The sequence below is a fragment of the Armigeres subalbatus genome, chromosome 2, assembly GCF_024139115.2.
Source record: "Armigeres subalbatus isolate Guangzhou_Male chromosome 2, GZ_Asu_2, whole genome shotgun sequence".
Taxonomy (NCBI): Eukaryota; Metazoa; Arthropoda; class Insecta; order Diptera; family Culicidae; genus Armigeres; species Armigeres subalbatus.
Window position 1 is genome coordinate 333,181,083 of NC_085140.1, and position 23,200 is coordinate 333,204,282.

Genomic DNA, 23,200 nt, shown 5'->3' on the forward strand with positions numbered 1-23,200 from the left:
TCCTGACGGAATCCAAGTGCTCGCGTTTTCGGGGGCACACCACTCGATACGGAGCAACGCACGACTGTCATTTTTATTTTGTCACGCATGCAAAACTAAATCAACCAAAATGACAGTTGTGCACCGCCTCCGTATCGAGTGGTGTGCCCTCGAAACCGCGAGCACTTTGAAACTTGGATTCCGTCAGGAGTGACCTTAATAACACGAAATTAAAAAATACCTCTTTAGTACAGGTTCCCCGGGGACTATAGAGCTCAATTAGGATGAATCACCCCATAGTCTTGTTTTAGGAACCTACAGCTTACGTTTGGTGCATTAAGGTTCAAAATCGGTTGCGTTACAAAGTTACAGCGCTGTTTTGAGTACGCAAAAAAAATATTTTCAGGCCTTTTTTATTTTATGACGGGCTTACCTGCACCTCCTTGCAGACATCCATTTTCTACATGTTCTTGTTATTCATCTGTACCGCTGTCGGTGGTGACAATGGGTCAAATGGAGGTGAGAATGAATTATTGCTTCTACTACCTAGAATGTTTGTAGAATAGATTAATTGTATCTGAGGGCAAGAAACCTGTAATATACACTCAGCGAACTGGACTATCGAAATTCATAACTGGCGCCTTATGAATCTTCGACTGATTATTCCACCCACAGTGCTTCTTATACGCAGTTATCTTCCCGAGTATTCAAGCGTCGATGGACGTGTGGTCTACATACCGGCCTCCCCTAGTAACATTTAGGTTTTATGATGGTTTTATAACACTCTTGTAGAATAAACTATGGTCTTCAAGAACGTTATAAAACTTAAAATGTGACTTGGGTCCTGACCCCGACGTCCATGGTTTGAACCCAGGCTGCCGCAGTTTACTTTTTTTTAAATGAAAATCATCATTCATAAGGCAACATATTGAAATTCATACCGATTCCTTGTGGCAAATTTTCATAAGGCGTTTGATTGAAAATCATACGTCCATGTTCCTCAGTGCAGGAGAGTTTTTAAAACGATGTTGTTATCAGACCTCTATACCCTAGTAACATTTTGGTTTTATGTTGGTTTTATAACACTCTTGAAGAGTAAATTATGATCTTCAAGAGCGTTATAAAACTTAAAATGTTACTTGGGTACTGTCGGTGAGAGTGATGAATTATTCTCACCCCAGATGACGGTATGTTAAAACTATCAAACTTCAATGTTTACAACGCAAACATATGAAAGATAATCAACTAAAAATCAGGGTTCGCAATGCTCACTCAATCTCAAGAGCACATGATGCTCCCTCACGAACATTTTCGGGGAGAAATCGCTTTTCGGGAAAGAAAAACAGCCAGGAGAGTGATAACCATTTTTCGCTCACTTCGATTACCTCCAAACGTTGGTTTGCTCTTTTTCTTTCATATTCGAGTCTTTTCGTGGCATCATAAATGCAAATGGTAGTAGCTTATGTGGAACAAATAACTTAACGCTTTTATACAGATAGCGTGGTGGTGTGGCTAGAGTAAGCGCATCCCCACAGCTATTATTGTTACTATTCTGGGTTCGAATCCCGGCGCTGCCAAACAATTTTGTAATTGTTCTGCGATAATTCTCGCGAAAAGTGAGTGAGAGGTGAAAAGTGATGAAACGAAAAAGGATTTTCATTTAATATGCAAGATTTTCGTTTATCTTCCAAGGCTAAGTCTAGGGAAAAGATTGATGGGTGAAAGATGATTCTCAACATAAACAACGAAAAAAGAGTTTCCTTTGGCCCGAAAAACGCTTGCTTTGGTTTCATTGAAACGAAAAGTCTAAACCCTGCTAAAAATAGATTCTGTGTGCAGATTACTTGAATTTGAGCTTCCCATTATGTTTAAATGAACAAAATGCTAAAGGGGCCGGGCGCCTCCCTCCTCCCCTACCTAAAATAAGGGAAAAGTGAGGTTTATGGACGTACTCCGGAGAGTGACTTGGAAATCACAAATAACGAATAAAAAAAACATATCAATCCACTGAGCTCAATTTTATAAGAGTTGTCAAATATTTGAAGAAGTATACTAATTGCCAAATTGATTTCCTAATGAATCAACCACCTATGACTAGGCGCATATTAATTAGTTCATAGCGTATTACAAACTTTGATAATTCGGTACACAAGTATGTAATCGTGAAGGTCAAAACTCAATGAACTTTTCCGTTATGTCATATTGCATATAGGTTGACAGCAATTTTGGGTCAATCAGGCAATTTACATCCAAAACGACAACTCAATTAATTGCGTATACACGTGCGCTGCCAAGTTTTATTGAGTTATTGCTCTATTGCATCGGCGTGGTGTCCCAAAAACCCTTCTTCCTTGCATTTGTAGCCGGGTGGGCCATTAGTATGCTTCCAACATAACCATTGACTGCTGACGCCGACGACGATCGCCGATGGACGGTAGCAACACCGATCCCGGTCAGCGATCATTTCCCTTTCGATCGCGTCTACAATTCAACATCAACAGCCATAACATTGTCATTAGCTTTTCTTATCGTGTAGGAAATGACACGCTCATGTGACAGTTTACTCTGGGGGGAGGATGGTCTGAATGTACCATTATGTCTTTCTTGCTTGAATTTCTCAATGTAAGACCCTGTGCAATAATATAATACGAGATAAGATAATAGTTATCTCATTATTCGATTTTAAGTTTCGTTCCGTATACTTTATGTCCATCGCTCCCCGATGATGCAGAGACACCTGCCGAATCCCTAATCTAATTGAGACACAGTTATTCACTGTGCGTTTGTCGGGGGTTTGTTTTTCGGCGGTGATCAGCTACTGGTTACGCGAACTAGCTGGACTGCAATGTCCTCTGCTGATCGGCCGGTGTGGCGAATGTTTGGTCTAGATATCTGGTTCAAGCACAAGTGTGGGTGGATCAGCTACTTCGATACATAACAAGCACACACCAAGTAGCTACACTGCGTTGGTTTTATGCTCGTAGATTCCTTTGCATTTTAGCATGATGAGCTTTGGCAGAGTTCCGCGAATTTCTGACGACTTATTGTGGGGACTTGTTTTGGTTTGGGTTAGAGTTGTTTGCCGATGCAGGCCATGCGTCGATATCGGAGGTAGAAGTATGACGTCTCGGAAAGTGTATGTTAGGTGGTGGTCATTGTATAAAAATGTTTTCTTGGTGGAAATTGGTAATCAGTAACTAACAGTATAGTTGAAGTGATTGAACGCGAAAAAGGAATAATGGTGGAGTTAGTAAGGATGAAATGCAAAGTGAGTGATTTATGAAAAAAGAAAAATGTCAAGCTTATGGACTGTAAATGGACAATGAACTACATACATAAAATATGCATGATCTGGTGCTATAAGTACAATTGAAGTGAATGTGGTACAGATTCTTCAAAGCTGATGCTGACGTTCGTTTCGATCATTTTCTTGACGGTTTTGTGAAGAAGTGTGAAGTGTGGTAAAATGGAATCTTCAAGTTAGGAAGTGGAAGTGCATTCGAATTTGCTTTAGAATGCTATATAAAACAAGTGGATTATACAAATTTACAAATTAAATGGGTGCAGATCAATAATATGTTCCTTTTTGTTGAATGGTGAAAACTACAATTCTCGGGTACTTATTCAAAAGGACGTATGTGATTTTGTAAACAAAGATTTAAACGTCGATTTGTCCAATCTGATGGCACTCCCACGCAAACCAACGCCACCAACAGGTAGCCGAAGGCTTCTCCTACCTGTCTGTGGTGATGGTTTGCGTGGGAGTACTATCCGATTGGACAAATCGACGTTTGAATCTTTGTTCACAAAATCACATACGTCCTTTTGAATAAGTACCCGAGAATTATCTAATTAATACTTCGTCAAAAATCCAAAATATATTTTTTTTACAATATTAAATTTAGTTTTGGTTTTTATAAGTTAAGGAAATATGGAGTACTATTGAAACAGAACTTTATTTATAACTTCGGAACACATTGACCAATATTAAATGTCTCAAGTTGTTCCTTTTTTTTGCACGTTCACATATTTATTCACATACCAAATATAAAGACGCGTGTATGAGCGAGATGGATCAACTAGGTCCGAGCTCTATGACAGACAAAGAAAAAAAACGCGTGTATTTCTTTTAGAATATCCTCAACTACTGAGTTAAAGAACATGGCATACGATTTGTAATTAAAAATGCTCAGTACCGACGATCACCGCGGTACCTCGAGGAAAGTTAAGAATGCCATCCAACAGCTAAAGACCAATATAGCAGCTAGTTTGGATGGTATCGGAACTGGCCACTTATCTGCACAAACTGATTGTCAGAATTTGGGAACAGAACAGCTACCGCATGAGAGAAAGGAAGGGGTCATATGCGGCATCTACAAGAAGGCGACAAGCTGGAATGTGTGAACTTTCGAGCGATCACCATCCTTAATGCTGCCTACAAAGTGGGAAGTTATCAAGCCGGCCGCTCGACAACGGAACGGACCAGATCTTCACTGTACGGAAATTTCAACAATAATTGCATCAAATTTGTAATGACTTCATTTAAATAATCTCGAACATGACTCATATTCCGAAAACTGGCGTTTTAGCCCTCTAAAAAATTAGTTTTCCGCACTGAGGATCAAGAGTACAAACAAATTTTCAAAATCTAGTCAAAATGGCCGTTTAAAAGCGAGTGTTCGGAATCATGTTCGAAATTTGAGTCAAAACGGTGCTATAAATTTGAACCACCGTCAATAATCGTCGGCGGCATCGCACCAAACAGAACTAAATCCTACATGAGTCTCGCGATTGTTCTGCACATCCAAAACACATTCGATGATGCCAAAAACTGTCGGTGACGATGGCGCTGATTAAATTTGATTTTGTTTCAAATTGAGTGTGGTTTTATAAAATTTTATTTTGTGTGAAATTTGATTTTTGTAATAATTATATAATAAAATTGAATAACTGACTAGCGGGCTTGGTAGTCATATGGCTACTGCTTCTGCCTCATACGCAGGAGGTCGTGGGATCAATCCCAGGTCCGTTCCATTTTCCTACTTTGTATCTCTTTCTAAATTTCTCATATTCTAGCAATCGCTAGAACTGGAAATGGACTTCCATACCGTTTCCATTACTATTCCCATACCTTCAACTTGAGTATTCTAACAGTAATCTGCTAGAATTGGAAATGAACTATAGAGCTCGTTTCCTACATCCAATTAGAAATTCCATCAGTTACCTTCTCCTATCTATCACATTGGCAGCTCGTTAACCAAGACGGACCTCTGCCTCTCCAACCTAACCCAGAAATTCCAACAAATTCCGCTTGAACTCGTGGCAAGTGCAGAGGTATATTCGGCTTGCAGTGGGCGAGTGATTGCATCATCATTTCCTCCCCCTTCCCTACATTGACTTGCATTCTGACGTGGCAGGCGCCAGTATGACCTAACAAATGAGATCACCAGTACTTGTACATTGAAGATGTGTGCTAGTCCCAAGCAAACAACTGTTGGTTCCCTGTGCAAGAACAGCTGATCTGGTCATAATGGAGTAGCAACTACGAGCAGTCAATCAAGCTCAAGCTCAAGCTAATTATATAATAAAATTGAATAACTGAATGTTCATCATATTGTTTCGTAATGCGTCATTGCACACGATACACTTTGAAAAAGTCTACATAGACTTCAAAGGGGGCGAATGTTTTAGAAAAGACTATGAAAAATTCCTGGGAGAAGGGGTTTGAAAATGTGACAATTAAGTCTACGTGGTTTATGGACGTGCAGCCCCAGATATAAAATGGAACAGCTTCTTTACGAAAATATTAAATATTTCTTTATCAGTTAGAAAGGTAGTATTGTAATGTGCAATGTTTAGGTTAACCATTCGAAAAAGCTACATCATTTTATATGAATTTCTTCTTACTTTCTTTGCAGATGTTTTTACCGTTATTAGTATTAGTTTCGATACTTTTGGGTACCACCTTGGCAGGAGAAGAAAGGTAAGTTTAGTCATTAAATAATATGTATTTTTTTCCCACTCAACAGATTCATATTGTTCAGGGCTGGAAATACTCGTCATATTATAAAAATATTGAAGCTCAGAGACGCATGAATAGTTTATACCTCAAGACTGCAGTAAAATTTCTGAAAGATTTTAACACAGTGAAAATGTTACATAATACTGTTTTGAAACATCATATTATATTGTAAAACAATAATATTAAGATGGCCGTTATGAAAGTTGTATTAATTTTTACTTCAATATAAAACCAAGAATGAATGACTGTGGATATACAACAGTAAACCACATGTGAAGATTGGACAAATCAAGCATCCGAAAGATACTCAATTTGCAAAAAAGAGCTAACCGCGGTTGAGGTTGGTACTCGGATTCTGATGGCTTTTCCGCAAACGTGACCTTTAAGTGGTCTTGTTGTGTAGGGGTTATCACGCCTATCTAGAGAGTAGGAGGTTTAGGGTTCGAGTCCCTTCAAGACACGTGGATTCTTTTTCGCAAATTTCATATCAATTTGTCCATTTCGAAACATGTGCTGTGCATATGCACAGCCAAGATATTTAACAAAAAAATGGTTTTCGTACGGCCGAGTTGCCGAATAATATCCAATTAATTGTAAGAATGAATTAGTTCTAGACCAACATTTGAAAAAAGCTTAACAGCCAAAATTTATTCCTTCTGATTCTTTGTTCACATATATAGCTATATATGTAGATGAAGAATCAGAAGGAATAAATTTTGGTTGTTACGCCCTTTTCAAATGTTGGTCTAGAGTTATTATTTTCAGTGATGCCTTCCAGACGCTGCCGGCGCCAGAGTTCTGGTAATGATGGGGCACCAGCATTTTTGGTATTTCGAAATAATGGACGGACTGTAATTGCAACATTTTGGAGGGTCTTTTAGCAAGCAATTCCAGAGTCAAAACCGGGTTTTACTACTAAACATAATTCTGCGCATTGTCTCAAGAATTCCTTAGGAATTAACCTCTGACATTATCGTAAATATCTTAAATAATTCTTAAGGAAAACCTCCAGAATTTTTCAAAAAAATTCAAATATACTACCAAAACTTTTTTGATAATTATTTAAGGGATTCCTTCGGATACCATCGGAAATTCCATTTCCTTGGAAATTTCTCCCATCATTCCTCCGGAATTGCCAGCAAGAATTTCTAACGGAATTTCGAAAGGAACTCCTCTAGGCATTTGCGACATTCTTGAATTTCCTCAAGAATATCTTTTGTGCATTCTTCCAAGAGCTCTGTCGATATTTCATCTCAGCTTAGCTTAGCTTAGCTTGATTGACTGTACACATCGTATTTGCTAGTCGTGATTGGCCGAGAAACAACAAATATACACAGCTCTCCAATTGAATAGTTTTAAATAATTTTCGCGACTACTAAAACACGCACTGTACTAACTTGCTCGATAGCTACTGCAAACTATTAATGATCGCACTTGTTTCAACCTGAACAAAGTGCAATACATGCACATGAGCAACCAAACGCCAAATAGAGTAGATGTACCAGTCGTGGTTATAGCACCAGTTGTCGCACTAGTACAATATATAGCAAGTGGCTCATCACATCACCACAAAACGTTTTCTGATCAGTGAACCATATTCATATGACACGATAACACCTCTGATCTATTCCAAATCAAACAAACCACAATTGATGTGGTTAGATGCAAAGGGGTGTAAGTGACATTTTGGTCAAAATTGTGTTGACTACAGCAAAAATGCTTTGGATCTAAAGCTTTGCGGCAATATGTTGATATAGTTTGTACGTTATTTAGAAAACATGTGAAAATTCACAGAAAATTAGTATTTTTTGAACAATTTGTATGAAGCAAAAAAATACTGAAAAACTTTGCATCCGTTTTTCTCAAACTAACTTTTTGTCACTACACCCCTTTGCGTTCGCCTCCTCAATTGTAAAAAATGATTTTGCTTCATTTTTGTCTTCCTTTGCACCAGTTGTCGCACTAGTGGTCTCATTATGGCCAATCCCAAAAGAAAACAATGGGATTTGCCATAATAGGAACCAAAATTAAGAATGGTGCCACTACATGCGTTCCTATTATGGATTAAGCAATTTTGGGTAGTGTCGTGTTTGGAGGAGACGGCCTCACCCGAATCAGCCGTCTCCAGCTGCTGCTCGATCCGCAGCAGCTCGGAAGCATTACTTCTTCCCGCGAAATATATCACAAAACTGAAGCTAACTCCGCTCATCTGTCACTCACACATGTGGCACTCGTGTCCAATGCACATGCCCTCTTATTCTGTTTATATTTATTCTATCATATCCGTCTCAATCCCTACATCTTCCGCCTGTTCTACTCTCTTACAGTTTTATTATCATTATTTTGTTCTACTATTTAATTCAATCTACTGTTTTATAATGAGTTTTTTTTTCCAGTTGCGAGCTTTAAAGTTTCGACCGAACGGAGAACTGTGACATTCATGAGATTCACAACAAATTAAAAAAATTAAACAAATAAACTCATCAAGTTTTTTTTTCTACTCACCTATGAGTGTTCACTAATTCCACATAAGTTTTACATAGTTTCAAACCGACTTCCATAGAAAGTGTTCAAATTATGCAATTTAAAATTTCACATAATACTCACACAAAAACACGTAATTCGAATCTCCAACCAAACCATTAACAACATTCTACTCAACACTTCGCTTACTTGTACTTACTCTTTGTTACAATTTTCTAACACTGAACTCAAGACAAATACTGATCTCGGAATGCAGTCATGGATAGAACTTACATGAAAAGAGCTTACCAAGCTTAGAGATACCCTCTCGGGGGAATAATTGTTTACCCTATCAGGGATACCATCTCGGGAAAATAGTTATTTACCTTATCAGGGATACCCTCTCGGGGGAATTCTTGTGTACCCTCTCAGGGGAATGATTGTTTACCCTATAAGGGATACCCTCTCGGGGAAATGATTGTTTACCCTATCAGGGATACCCTCTCGGGGGAATTATTGTTTACCCTCTCGGGGGAATGCTCGTGTACCCTCTCAGGGGAATGATTGTTTACCCTATCAGGGATACCCTCTCGGGGGAATGATTGTTTACCCTATCACGGATACCCTCTCGAGGGAATGATTGTTCACCCTATCAGATTCCGTCTCTAAAAATAATTTGATTAAACAAATTAAAATAAATCTATTTCACAAACATCGTTTAATAATTTTCACATTTTTTTCGTGTGTGGTAGAATTTTTATTTTCAAATTTTCTCACGATTTACAGTATCACAGAACGCACTTTCACTTTTTTTTGTACCTAATGGAACGTACACACGGTCAAGCAGTTTGACCAACATTGACTCCACCTCTGGTTTATTCAAACATCCATCTAGTTTCACGAACAGCGACACGAACAATCAATTTATTCGACCAACAATATCACACACGAACGACCGAAGCGCCAACTTGAGCACCAACTATCAAAACATATATGGGGGTTTGTGCAACTTCACTACAAATGCTCAAACATGTTCGGCGAACCTTGACTCCACCCCCGACAACTCAAACCAAAATCAAACCGTTTTAATTTTTTCCAATCGAGCCGCCAACTGTCAAATGGTTGTTCGAACAACTTCACACACGTTCAAACAAAGCAGCAACCGAAGCGTTTTCTTGGGGCAGAGTCAATGTTCGTGAAACTACTTGACTTGTGTGTACGTTACATAATAGAATACAAACATATAATTTTTTTTATGAGTGTCACTTTTGCTTTTGCAAAAATATATTTTTTCCTGAGTGTACCAGTGATGAATGACGTTTAGCGCACGCACACTAATGTTCGTGATGTGTTTAGCTTTCTTTCACAACCTCAAACCGACACATTTGGATGTGATAATCTCAACACACAGCTCTTTTTTTCACCTAAACAAACGCGGTTTTAATTTTTTTCTTCGCGAAAGACCGAGCTCATTTTATTGGAAGCGTCACATTTGTCACAGCAAACCGACTTGGCCAATGTCGTGTTCGGAGGAGACGGCCTCATCCGAATCAGCCGTCTCCAGCTGCTGCTCGATCCGCAGCAGCTCGGAAGCATTACTTCTTCCCGCGAAATACATCACAAAACTGAAGCTAACTCCGCTCATCTGTCACTCACACATGTGGCACTCGTGTCCAATTCATATGCCCTCTTATTCTGTTTATATTTATTTTATCATACCCATCTCAATCCCTACAGGTACTATCGCGAATTATAATGCGGTTTTCACCTTTGTTCTATTTATTTATTTCTGTATTTATTTCACTTTGTCTTTAGCTATGACTGTACACTAAAAAATGGTTAAAACTTACATATCTAGTTGTCCTAATATCAAACATTTAAAAGAAATTCTACTCACATTAAAATCAAAACCTTCGCCGTTCAGAAGCGCGAAACATCTCTCAAGCGGGTTGTTTTGCCCGAAGGTTGTACGATGGCGTGCAGTCCAAAACAGCAAAGGCTAGCGGGAGCGGCGAGCAGGAACAAAAATATTCACCTGCTGTAGAAGATCGGGGACAGTCTATTCGGTTGCTAATTATGGCAAAGGCGAACATTCTAGGAACTTTTTTAAATGGGCGTAATTGATTCTGGCCTTGATTATTGGAACGGCGATTGAGCTCTTAATTCAAACTATTTTCGTCAACTAATGTACTCAACAGAAAGAACAGATTACGGACTATCCGGTAGTAACGTCAGTTGAACGAAATTTGGTGAATAGACAGAGTATGAGTCGATTCAAATTTCAAGGTCAAATACAGTTAGGCCTATTTGAAAAAGTTCTAACATTGTTTGCAGAAATATGCGTCGTTTTCGTAGAGACTCCAATCGTATTAGCTAGAGCCGGTTTTCGTTCGGGGGCAACCTTATTGTATTGTTCCACGGAAATTGTCGTAAAGCGAAACGGAGAAAGCAGCGTTGAGCTACTGATGTGCGTTTCTTGATATGGTGGCCAGACTTGCACACCATATTCTAGAATACTTCGAACAAGCGAACAGTACAGTACCTTCAGCGCGTACACGTCACAAAATTCGGATGCTTTGCGACGAATGAAGCCAAGTACAACGAAAGCCTTTGCGGTTGTCGTGGTAATATGCTCGTTGAAGTTTAGCTTGCTGTCCATTATTACGCCAAGGTCTTTGATGGATGATACTCGTTCCAGTGTTGCATCGTTTACAGCGTATTCAAATCTCAGCTGCGTTCTACTTCTGGTAAAGCTTATAACCTTGCACTTCATTGCGTTCATTTCCATCCCGTTCGAAATACACCAATTAGCTATGGCATCGATGTCTTGCTGCAGTGTACTGATTACACGGTAGATTTTCAAGTCAGCGGCGTACATTAGGTGATGACAGCACAGACGGTAACTCAGGTCGTTGACAAACAGTATGAAAATCAAAGGCCCAAGGTGAAAGTGAGGCGAAGCGGTTTGACTCAGTGGACATGAGTTTCACGTAGGCAGATCTTCCAAATAAATAGGAGCGCAACCAGTTGAAAAGCCATGATGGCAACCCTAACCGTTCGAACTTTCTTATTGTTAAATCGTGAGGCAGTTTTTCAAAAGCTTTGGAGAAATACACGTTAACACAGTCGACCTGGCAACGTTTGTCCGTTGTTTGTCCACTATTAAGTTAGTTGTGGTCGAGTGTTTTTTTTTTAAATCCTTGTTGATATTATAGGTCTCATATCATATCTTCATATCGTGGATCAAGAGCTCAAGCACCTTGGCAAGACATTTCAGAATGGAAATGGGACGATAGTTTTCGACGTGACGAATGTTGCCGGCTTTGTGTACTGCTGCCAACTTCCACACATCCGAAAAAACTTATTCCGCCAGCGAGAGATTGTATAACAAGCATACCGGAGCTCCGAGAACATCTGCGGATCGTTGAATAAATACGTGAGGTAGTTTGTTCGATCCCGGACCTTTGGAAGCATCGATAGAGTTCAATGATCTGACAACATCTGCTACGGTGAATGATGGGCATGAAAGGTTAATATCGTAGGATGGAAGCATGTTAAATTGCTCCGGATGAATTCGTGGCGAGTTTTTAAGCCTTGCTGACGTTTAGTCATCTTTCTCTTGCACGCGCACAGAAATAATAGGCTTTGTTTTCATCGGGAAACGTCTCCCGATGAAAACAAATCCTATTCTCCCCATGCGCGTGAAAGAGATGGATGAGTAAACGTCAGCAAGCTCTATGTTGTAGATTTTGCGAAGAGTTCGGTAAAGTTGGACTCGTTTATGCTTTCGTCACTGAAAAACATATCTGGCGGCATATGTTGTTTGATTGTTGTCTACTACGGATGTAACGCCAAAAACAAGAAGGATCTTATATGACCGCATCTTCAACACGAAAAATGTATTCGCGGAATAAGAAGGACAAACAATCGTCATACTCTGCTTCAAGCATTCGAAGAACTGTCTTGCTTTGATCAGAACGGTGTCGAAGAAAACGTCGGCGAGCTTTACGAAGAACGTTACGCCGGTGTTCCACCATGGATAGTTGTACGAATTACGAGGACAGTTTCTTCGGAGTGGAGTGTGTATACCATTTATTCCGAGGAGTGCATCGGCACTATTGGTATCAGCGTCGCGGAAAAGTTCCTTCCAGTTTATCAAGCGTTGCAGGAGCAGGAAGGGAAACCTCTGCCTCATATGCAGGAGGTCGTGGGTTCAATCCCAGGTCCGTTCCTTTCTCCTACTTTGTATCTTTCTCTATATTTCTCATGTTCTAGCAATCGCTAGAACTGGAAATAGACTTCCATACCGTTTCCATTTCTATCCTATACCTTCAACTTGACTATTCTAGCAGTAGCTGCTAGAATTGGAAATGAACTAAAAAGCTCGTTTTCCTTCATCCAATTAGAAATTCCATCAAATGCTTTCTCCTATCCATCACATTGGCAGCTCGTTAACCAAGACGGACCTCTGCCTCTCGAACCTAACCCAAAAATTCCAATAAATTCCGTATGATCTCGTGGCAAGTGCAGAGGTATATTCGGCTTGCAGTGGGCGAGTGATTACATCATCATTTCCTCCCCCTTCCCTACATTGACTTGCATTCTGACGTGGCAGGCGCCAGTATGACCTAACAAATGAGATCACCAGTACTTGTGCATTGAAGATGAGTGCTAGTCCGAAGCAAACATCTATTGGTTCTCTGTGCAAGAACAGCTGATCTGGTCATAATGGAGTAGAAACTACGGGCAGTCAATCAAGCTCAAGCTCAAGTTCGTAGCAGGAGCAGGAAGGGAAACCTTCCGTTTGACATATCAACACCACCCAAATGTTTTTTTTATTGAGAAAATGTAAATCGTGTAAAAACAAAATCCAGTGTATTTGAAAACATCGTTGTTCTTAGCTATGGCGACGATTGGTACACCCATCCTAGACGACCAAAACGCGCACTGTACTTACTTGCTCGATGGCTACTGCAAACTCAAGAGCTCTGTCGGAATTTCAACTATGGATTTTCCCAGAAAATCCTTCGAAAATAATTTCGGAGATATATCCAGAAATCGTTTTGGAAATTCAAAGAAGGAATTCCAAGAAAATTTCGAAAATTTCTTCGGAAAATACTCTCCGAAAACTTTTAGGAATTTATTCAGAAATTCTTTTAGACATTCCTTTGGAAATTCCTTTGAAAATTGCTTTAGGAGAAATCCTTCGTAAATTACTTTAGCAATTTCTTTAGAAATTCTTTCAGGAATTTGTTTGGAATTTGATTTAGGAATTCTTTTCAGAATTCCTCCAGGAATTAATTCCAGGGATAATTAAGGAAATTACGCCAGGAATTCCTTTTGAAATTTCTCTGAAAATTGTCTGCAAAGGCCTTTGCAAATTTCTCCGGAAGCTCCTTAGAAACGTCCTCCAGGAAATTTCTGCAGGAATTCCGTAAATTTTGTTGGATGAATTTTTCAGGAAATTTATTAAAGAATGAAATAGGAAATACTTTCTAACGGAAATTTCAAATGAATTTCCAGATAAAATTTCCGAATGAACTCTTATAGCAATTTCCGAATTATTCTTAGAAAAATTACTGAAGCTTTTTCCGAAATTTTATCAAAGGAATATCCGAAGGTTTGAGACAAATTAATTTTCCGGAGGAATGTACAAAGGAATTCCTATAAAAATTTTGAAAGAATAACTAGATGATTTTTATACCATATTCCGAAGGAATTTCTTAAGGAATTACTGGAAGATATCTTAGATATCTAGATATCTTTTTAAAGCAATTTCCAAAAGAAATTTCTGAAGGAATTCTCCTAAGGTAATTTCGGTAGACTTCCTTGATACAATTTCCGTAGGTATTGCCGAAGAATTTCTCGTAGGAATTCCGACGAAGAATTTCTTTATATAATTCGTTAAGGATATTCCGAAGAAGTTCTCAAGGCGCAAGTATTCATTAAGAAATTCGTTAGGAAATTCCAGAAACACCTGAAAAAATTTCTGAATTTCTGTAAATTTGTTAAAGGAACTCCTGAAAACAATTCCGGAGAAGTTTCTAAAAGAATTTCTGGATTTTTTTATAAAGCAATTTTCGAAAGAATTCCTAGAGGAATTTAGTATTGAGTATTGAGAATTTAGTAAGGAATTTCCGATGTATTATTTATAGAAATTTTCGATGGATTTTCTAGAGGATCTTTTGAATTAATTCATGGGGGTATATTTAAAAAAATTTTTTTTTGGTGGATTTTCCGAACGAACTTTTGGATAAATTCTTGAAATATCATCTGGATGAATATTGGAGAAATTTCCGAAGCAACTCCTGAAGTAAATTCCTAAGTATTTTTTGCCTTTCTCGTATACTAAGTATACGGTAAAGGCTATATGATCGCTCCAAAAACAAACTTTTTATAGAAGGCCCGGAGACCCATAGTGTTATATACCAATCGACTCAGTTCGACGAATTGAGGTGATGTCTGTGTGTGTGTGTGTGTGTGTGTGTGTGTGTGTGTGTGTGTGTGTGTGTGTGTGTGTGTGTGTGTGTGTGTGTGTGTGTGTGTGTGTGTGTGTGTGTGTGTGTGTGTGTGTGTGTGTGTGTGTGTGTGTGTGTGTGTGTGTGTGTGTGTGTGTGTGTGTGTGTGTGTGTGTGTGTGTGTGTGTGTGTGTGTGTGTGTGTGTGTGTGTGTGTGTGTGTGTGTGTGTGTGTGTGTGTGTGTGTGTGTGTGTGTGTGTGCGCAAAACTACTCAAAAAATGTCACTCATTTTTCGGGCACTTATCCTCAACCGATTTGCTCGCCACAAGTTGCATTCGACGCAAAATCCTGTCCCATTGTTTCCTATTTGAAATTGGACAGATCGGACTATGGGATCAAAAGTTATGGCCAAAATACAAATTCATACAAAAAAATCGCGTAAAAAATGTCACTCATTTTTCGGGCACTTATCCTCAACCGATTTGCTCGCAACAAGTTGCATTCGACGCAGAATCCTATCCCATTGTTTCCTATTTGGAATTGGCCAGATCGGACTATGGGATCGATAGTTATGGCCAAAATACAAATTCATACGAAAAAATCGCGTATAAAAGTCACTCATTTTTCGGGCACTTATCCTCAACCGATTTGCTCGCAACAAGTTGCATTCGACGCAAAATCCTGTCCCATTGTTTCCTATTTGAAATTGGCCAGATCGGACTATGGGATCAAAAGTTTTGGCCAAAATACAAATTCATACAAAAAAATCGCGTAAAAAATGTCACTCATTTTTCGGGCACTTATCCTCAACCGATTTGCTCGCAACAAGTTGCATTCGACGCAGAATCCTATCCCATTGTTTCCTATTTGGAATTGGCCAGATCGGACTATGGGATCGATAGTTATGGCCAAAATACAAATTCATACGAAAAAATCGCGTAAAAAATGTCACTCATTTTTCGGGCACTTATCCTCAACCGATTTGCTCGCAACAAGTTGCATTCAACGCAGAATCCTGTCCCATTGTTTCCTATTTGGAATTAGCCAGATCGAACTATGGGATCGAAAGTTATGGTCAAAATACAAATTCATACGAAAAAATCGCGTATAAAAGTCACTCATTTTTCGGGCACTTATCCTCAACCGATTTGCTCGAAACAAGTTGCATTCGACGCAGAATCCTGTCCCATTGTTTCCTATTTGAAATTGGCCAGATCGGACTATGGGATCGAGAGTTATGGCCAAAATACAAATTCATACGAAAAAATCGCGTAAAAATGTCACTCATTTTTCGGGCACTTATCCTCAACCGATTTGCTCGCAACAAGTTGCATTCGACGCAAAATCCTGTCCCATTGTTTCCTATTTGAAATTGGCCAGATCGGACTATGGGATCAAAAGTTATGGCCAAAATACAAATTCATACAAAAAAATCGCGTAAAAAATGTCACTCATTTTCGGGCACTTATCCTCAACCGATTTGCTCGCAACAAGTTGCATTCGACGCAGAATCCTATCCCATTGTTTCCTATTTGAAATTGGCCAGATCAGACTATGGGATCAAAAGTTATGGCCAAAATACAAATTCATACAAAAAATCGCGTAGGAAATGTCACTAATTTTTCGGGCACTTATCCTCAACCGATTTGCTCGCAACAAGTTGCATTCGACGCAGAATCCTGTCAATTTGTTTGGAATCCCAACGGGTAACTTTTCAGGTGAATTCCTTTTATGAATTTCTTTAGGAATTCCTGCGGAAAATGAATTAGGAAACCTTTCAAAAAATATTTCTGGTTTTTGTCAAACAAATTGGTCTGCTAATTGTTTAAGAAATCCTTTCCATTGGAATTGTTCTAGGAAGGATTTCTCGGAATTCTTTTAATATTTCACTTTGGAATTTATTCAGAATTTCATTCAGGAATTCTTTCAAAACTTCATTCCTTTGATATTTCACTTTGGAATTTAATCAGAACTTCATCCAGGAATTCAAAATACAAATTCATACGAAAAAATCGCGTATAAAAGTCACTCATTTTTCGGGCACTTATCCTCAACCGATTTGCTCGAAACAAGTTGCATTCGACGAAGAATCCTGTCCCATTGTTTCCTATTTGAAATTGGCCAGATCGGACTATGGGATCGAGAGTTATGGCCAAAATACAAATTCATACGAAAAAATCGCGTAAATAATGTCACTCATTATTCGGGCACTTATCCTCAACCGATTTGCTCGCAACAAGTTGCATTCGACGCAGAATCCTGTCCCATTATTTCCTATTTGAAATTGGCAAGATCGAACTATGGGATCGAAAGTTATGGCCAAAATACAAATTCATACAAAAAAATCTCGTAAAAAATGTCACTCATTTTTCGGGCACATATCCTTAACCGATTTGCTCACAACAAGTTGCATTTGACGTAGAATCCTGTCCCGTTGTTTTCAATTGAAAATTGGCCATATCGGACTATGGGATCGAAAATTATACCTTTTTTTTTTATGGAAAAATCGCTAAAAAAAACTCACTTATTTTTCAGGCACTTGTCCTCAACCGATTTGCTCGCATTAAATTGCATTCGACGCAGAATGTCTCATATTTTCTTATTGAAAATTGGCCAGATCTGACTATGGGCTTAGATGTTATGGTCAAATTACTATTTATTGTGAAAAAGAGTTCAAAAAAGTCTAGCTCACTTTTTTAGCACTTAGACTTCATCTTTCATCTATTCCCCAAGCAACACAAGTTCAACAAATCTGGTTGCAGTAACCATATTGTGACTGAATCCGGTCATATATAAGTTACTGTGATTGATGTGCAACATGTGTGCTTCTCAGGTCGCTCGCAACAGATTGCATTCGACGCAGAATCTTGGCCCATTGTTTCCTATAGAAACTTGGCCGGATCGTACAATTGGGTCAAAAGTTATGGCGAAAATACTAATTTTAAAACTACAAAATAAAATTCCATTTTTTGCTCTTATGCTCATCCGATTTGATTGCAACAAATTGCGTTTGGCGAGAATTTTTTTATGCATATAAACAAATATGAAAAATAAGACCAATCCACATTTTGGTGTTATTTGAGATTTTTCCAAACCTTTTGAACGAGCGAGAAAGGCACCATCACCGCTAGGTGGATTAATCTGGGGTTTTTTAGTATGATGATGGATCGACTGTAATCCCGATATTTTTGGGTTTTTCTTTTTGACATTACTACTGTCCGGATTATCAACGGAAATTCCCGAACAAAATCCTAGAAGAACTCCCAAAGGGATTCCTTCAGATATTCCTGAAGGAATTCTTGCACAAGTTTCTGAAGTAATTTCCGAAAGAATTTCTGTAGAAATCTAAAAATGTATCTGAAAATAAGCCTTTACTTGACAATTCAATTTGATTTTTTTGATGGACTCCTATAAAAATTATTCAGAAAATTTATTCAACAATTCCTTCAAACATTCTTTTTGAAACCCTGGTCAGGTTGTTCTTTGGAAATTCCTTCGAGAATTTATTCGAAAACTCCTCCTTAAATACATTTTGAAAATTCCTCCAAGAATTTATTCTAAAATTCCTCCAGAAAATCGTCCAGATATTCTTTAGAGAACTCCTCCAGGAATAATTTATAAAATTTCCCCAGGAGCTCATTTGAATACGCCTCCAGGGATTCTTTCGTAAAACATCGCAAAAGGCCTTTGTAGATTTCTTCAGTAAAACAATGTAATATATATATTTTTTTTAATCTTTCGTTTATTTGGAAAGCTCATAACAATGTAATATTCCTTTCAAAATTTCTGCAATTTTGTCAAAATTTCCGGAAATTTTGTTAAAAGAGTTCTTTCGAAAAAAATATTGAATAATGAAATAAGAAATAAGATATTTCCAGAGGAGTTTCTAATGGAAATTTTTTCTAAAGTAATTTCTAAAGATTTTTCGAAGAAACTCCCAAAAGGATTTCTAAATGAAATTTCCGAAGAATTCCTGATAGAACTTTTGAAGGATTTTCAAAAGAAGTCTCCGGAGGTCTACAAATATTCCTGAAGAGTTGGTGAAAAAAATCCGGATAAATAAGGGAAGGAATTCCTATAAGAATTTTCGAAAGAATTCCTGGAAATCTGAAGAAATTCCTGAGGGAAATTTCGAAGCAACTCCAAGAAATTCTTCCTAGAGTTTCCGAAGGAATTTCTTGAGAAAGTACTGGCAGAATTCTTAAAACATATTCCGAGAAGAATTTGTAACGGAATTTCGGAATGACTTTCAAAATTTTCTTATAATTCCAATCTTTGAATTTTGGAAGGAATATTATGAGGAATATCCAATGGAATCCTCCAATTTATTTTAGGAAATCCAAATTTTTCGTTTTGCTTTCGGAAATACTTTTCGGAATATGCTCGAAAATTCCTCCAGAAATTTTTCTGGGGTTTTCGAGAATTCATTTACAAATACTTTTAGGAATTTCTTCGGAAATTCTTTTGTAAATTCCATTCGGAATTTGTTTGGAATCCCAACGGGAAACTTTTCAGGTGAATTCCTTTTATGAATTTCTTTGAAAATTACTTTAGGAATTCCTGCGGAAATTGAATTAGGAACCCTTTCAAAAAATATTTCAGGTTTTTGTCGAACAAATAGGTCTGCTAATTCCTTAAGAAATCCTTTCCATTGGAATAGTTCTATAGAAAGGAATTCTTGGAATTTCTTTGAAATTTCACTTTGGAATTTATTCAGAACTTCATCCAGGAATTTTTTCGAAACTTCATTCCTTTGATATTTCACTTTGGAATTTAATCAGAACTTCATCCAGGAATTCTTTCAAAACTTCATTCTTTTGAACATTCCTCCAAAAATGTAATCACCATGTAATCACCATCTTCGGGTATTTATTTTGAAATTTTCTCGGATATCTCTTCAAAAATTCAATAATAAAATCTATTACGAATCATTTAGAAATTACTTCAAGAGTTCCTCGAAAAATTCATCTAGAAATGCCTTTTATATTTCCGGCAAAAAACCCTTCTGAAAATTCCTTCAGGATTGCCTATGGTAGATTTTTTCTTGATTTTTTTTAAAGAATGAAATAAATTCAGTAGAAAATCTACCATCAAAATTTCCGGAATAATCTCTACGTGAATTTTGTATGGTTTTACTAAAGAAGGGAAGTGAAAGAATTTCTGGATGAATAAACGAAGGCCTTTCCATAGGATCTTCTGAAGGAGTCCCTGGAGGAAAGTCAAAAGGAATCAATGAAGAAATTTTCTTAATTATTCCTGGAGTGCAAAACAATTCTGAAAGATATCTAGAAGAAATTTTCGAATAAATTCCTGTAGAAAAGGAAAGGAAATAAAATAGAATTTCCGGAGAAATACCGATTGGATTTTGTAAAGAAATTGCTAGAATTACTTCTAAAATACTTTCGAAAATAACTACAAACATTACTTCGAAAGATTCTCCAGGATGTTTCTTGAGAAGCAGCAGTCCCAAAATTTGTGTGGGTTTTTAATTTTCAAAGGTGAAATTTGATATTTTAAGGTTAGAGGTATCACATGTTGGCGATCTACTAATGTTATGTGCTACAATGAAAAGATACCATCCATCATCTTCTATGTAAAAAACTAAAGCCAAAGTATGGGTTTCCCTCTCGTGTGTCAATATGCATGTTCCGATTCCTTTCAAGAATTTCAACCGTCTGAAATAGCAAATTGTGCCAAACAAACATCTGCCAAAACATCGAATCCCAACAAAAACCAACTGTCTAGCAAGCAGCTCGGATACAAAACGATATTTTACAGTCTGCCCTCTGCTGAACCAGTCAGTGAACGATGGACGGCCGTCGTTGCCACCAAGCCCTGGCCTTCCCATCGCTAACCGACCGATCGCGATCGGATCGCATTGGTTTTGATTTTGGTTGGTTTTGATCTGAACAAACAGACGGACGCCAGGCCAGGCAGCCAGCTATAGTCAGTCAGCGAGCACCACCGGGCAAATTACCAGTGAAATACTGAAACACATAAACACATCACGCCGCGGCTGCTGACCGGCACGGCTCGTCTGGATCGATTAGCATACAATGTGATTAGCGTGGGCGGGAAAAATAAACTCCCGAATATTGTATTTTTTTCTTCTGGCTTTCCCTGGCATAAGCGTGTTTGCATTTGGAACGGTCTGTTTGTGTGAAATTTGTGCCGTTTGATCGATAACCGCGTGGCGATCAGTCGGGTGCGTAATACGGATGGTTCGACTCGGATACACTGCGAGTTTGATGAGGAAATTTTATGGCTTTTTTCCACTTTCTCGAGAGGGTGGTCTCTAATTTGGCTACCGATAACAACAACCATTTGTTTCATCGTTTCGGGAGCAGTTTTAATGGACTTTTCGAATTTCGCGGAAACAAAGAGGGAGATGAAAAGTTGAAGATAAACGTGGTCAGAAATATATGTTTGCTAATGATAGGTGATAGAAACTCATTGGTTTGAGATTATTGTGAAAATCGATGGCAGAGTTATTTAACTTGATCGGAAATGAACCATTCTTCGTTTCAAAATTTGCTAATTAAGGCCAAAGTTTTTTTTAGCTAATTACGTTTTTCATTTTTTCGTATCAAATGCACTGAATTTGTTTTGAGTGTTGTTATCATTGGTAGAAAATTATTTAATTTATTTTGTTTAGTTCTGTTTTACTCACTGATAATGAAAACTTTTTGTTATTTTGGTTTAAAATAAGATTACTGTTCCGGTTCTTTATCTCATAGCTCTAAATTCAATCTTACAAAGAATAGCAATTTGATTTGACTTTCGTATTTTTTCCGGCATGTAAACATTAAGAATCGCTGCAATTAATGTTTTATTTCATTTTGCCTTTCTCGTACAACAAAGTTGTAGCGAAAGGCTATCATTTCACCCCGAAACCGACCCATAGTGTAATGTACCAATTGACTTAGCTCGATGAACTGAGAAAATGCCTAAAAAAATAGAAATGCTCACATTAGTTATCATCATCGGTTGGCTTTAAACAGCTTACCCAGCTTAGACCTGGAAAAATGAAGAGTATCATTTGGTTGGATTCAGGACCAACCACCCCGGTAAAACCAGCAGTCAATTATCTCGAGTTTCGGCTTTATTTCTAGAATTAAATCATTCTCCTGCCGTAAACACGCACATCGAGTTTTCAAGCATTGTTCCTATTTATTGTACTTATTTACTTTTGCATAATATCCGCCTGTCTTGATTCACTATTTCTTTCATTTCCTTGCAGCCACACTACGGAAACTGCCCGTTCCGACCTACATATCCACGATCACCTAGCTGCCGATCTGCACCACGATCCATTGCACACGGTTGACTTCCATCACAGTCTACATCACGATGTTCACCACGATCTTCACCATCAGGATCTTCATCACCACGATCTTCACCACCATGATGTTCACCACACTGATCTCCACCACCACCACCCCGTGGCAACGGATCACCTGCACACGGAGCTGCATCACCACGACGTGATCGAGGGACACGGGGATCATCTGCACCACTCGCACCACGATGTGGTGGTGGCGACGCCCCACGCATCCGGTTTCTGGAAGAAGAGCTTCATCTGGAAGCCCCGCTGGGTGAAGTCGTGGCACGAGAAGAAAGTGTACGTGCCGGTGTGGAAACACGTTTGGGGTCCGGTGCAGCTGACTGAGTGGGTTCCGATTCCGAAGCCACCACCCGGTTGGCACAAGCATTGAGCTTGTATAGGCCTTCGGTGAATGGGCCTCGTAGTGTCACGCTTTCCAAGAAAGGTCGAAGTACCTATTTGAATAGATGTATTCTCTTGAAATATAGAAGAATGCTTAATATTTGTCAGTAAAAGTAGCTAGTATAGTAATGAAGTAAGTGTTATTTATACGTGTCAGATGTACAAAAATAAACTAAGCTTAAAATACCAAGTTAATTTATTTGTTAACTTTAGGTTTTCAACAATTCCGTGTATGTGTATCATAGATTTACCTTTGATGCTATATTCATAATCCTTACATCTGAAGATCTTCTGGTTTGGTCATCACACTGGAAGCATTTTTTTACCCAAACCTTCAAATCAAAATGAAAAAATGATGACGAAAATGAAAAAATTAAAATGAAAAAATAACCAAAATTTAGCTTCTATTCAAATTTACGCAAATAATTGTAATACAAGTGCTGCATTGCGTATCATTTACGCTAGATTTTGTTTTTACACGATTTACACTTTCTTAATTTTTCACCCATTCTAAATGCTTATAACGCGTATTAATTACCATGTGATTTTTC

The 23,200-nt window shown here is 38.2% G+C and overlaps 1 protein-coding gene across 3 annotated transcripts in view; it reads left to right on the top strand.

Annotated features, from left to right (window-relative positions):
- Positions 1 to 22,839, top strand: part of LOC134212785 (histidine-rich glycoprotein-like) — a 299,313-nt gene extending 276,474 nt beyond the window's left edge. The window contains exons 1-3 of one of the 3 annotated variants that reach the window (XM_062690949.1): positions 3,158 to 3,247; positions 5,898 to 5,962; positions 22,164 to 22,839. In XM_062690949.1, coding sequence (XP_062546933.1) covers positions 3,218 to 3,247; positions 5,898 to 5,962; positions 22,164 to 22,638 — 570 coding nt within the window. In that variant the 5' untranslated portion in view covers positions 3,158 to 3,217 and the 3' untranslated portion in view covers positions 22,639 to 22,839. Of the gene's footprint in view, positions 1 to 3,157; positions 3,248 to 5,897; positions 5,963 to 22,163 lie in introns of those variants that run through there. The other 2 variants (XR_009979345.1, XM_062690950.1) reach the window with 2 other exon arrangements.
- Positions 22,840 to 23,200: the final 361 nt, after the last annotated feature.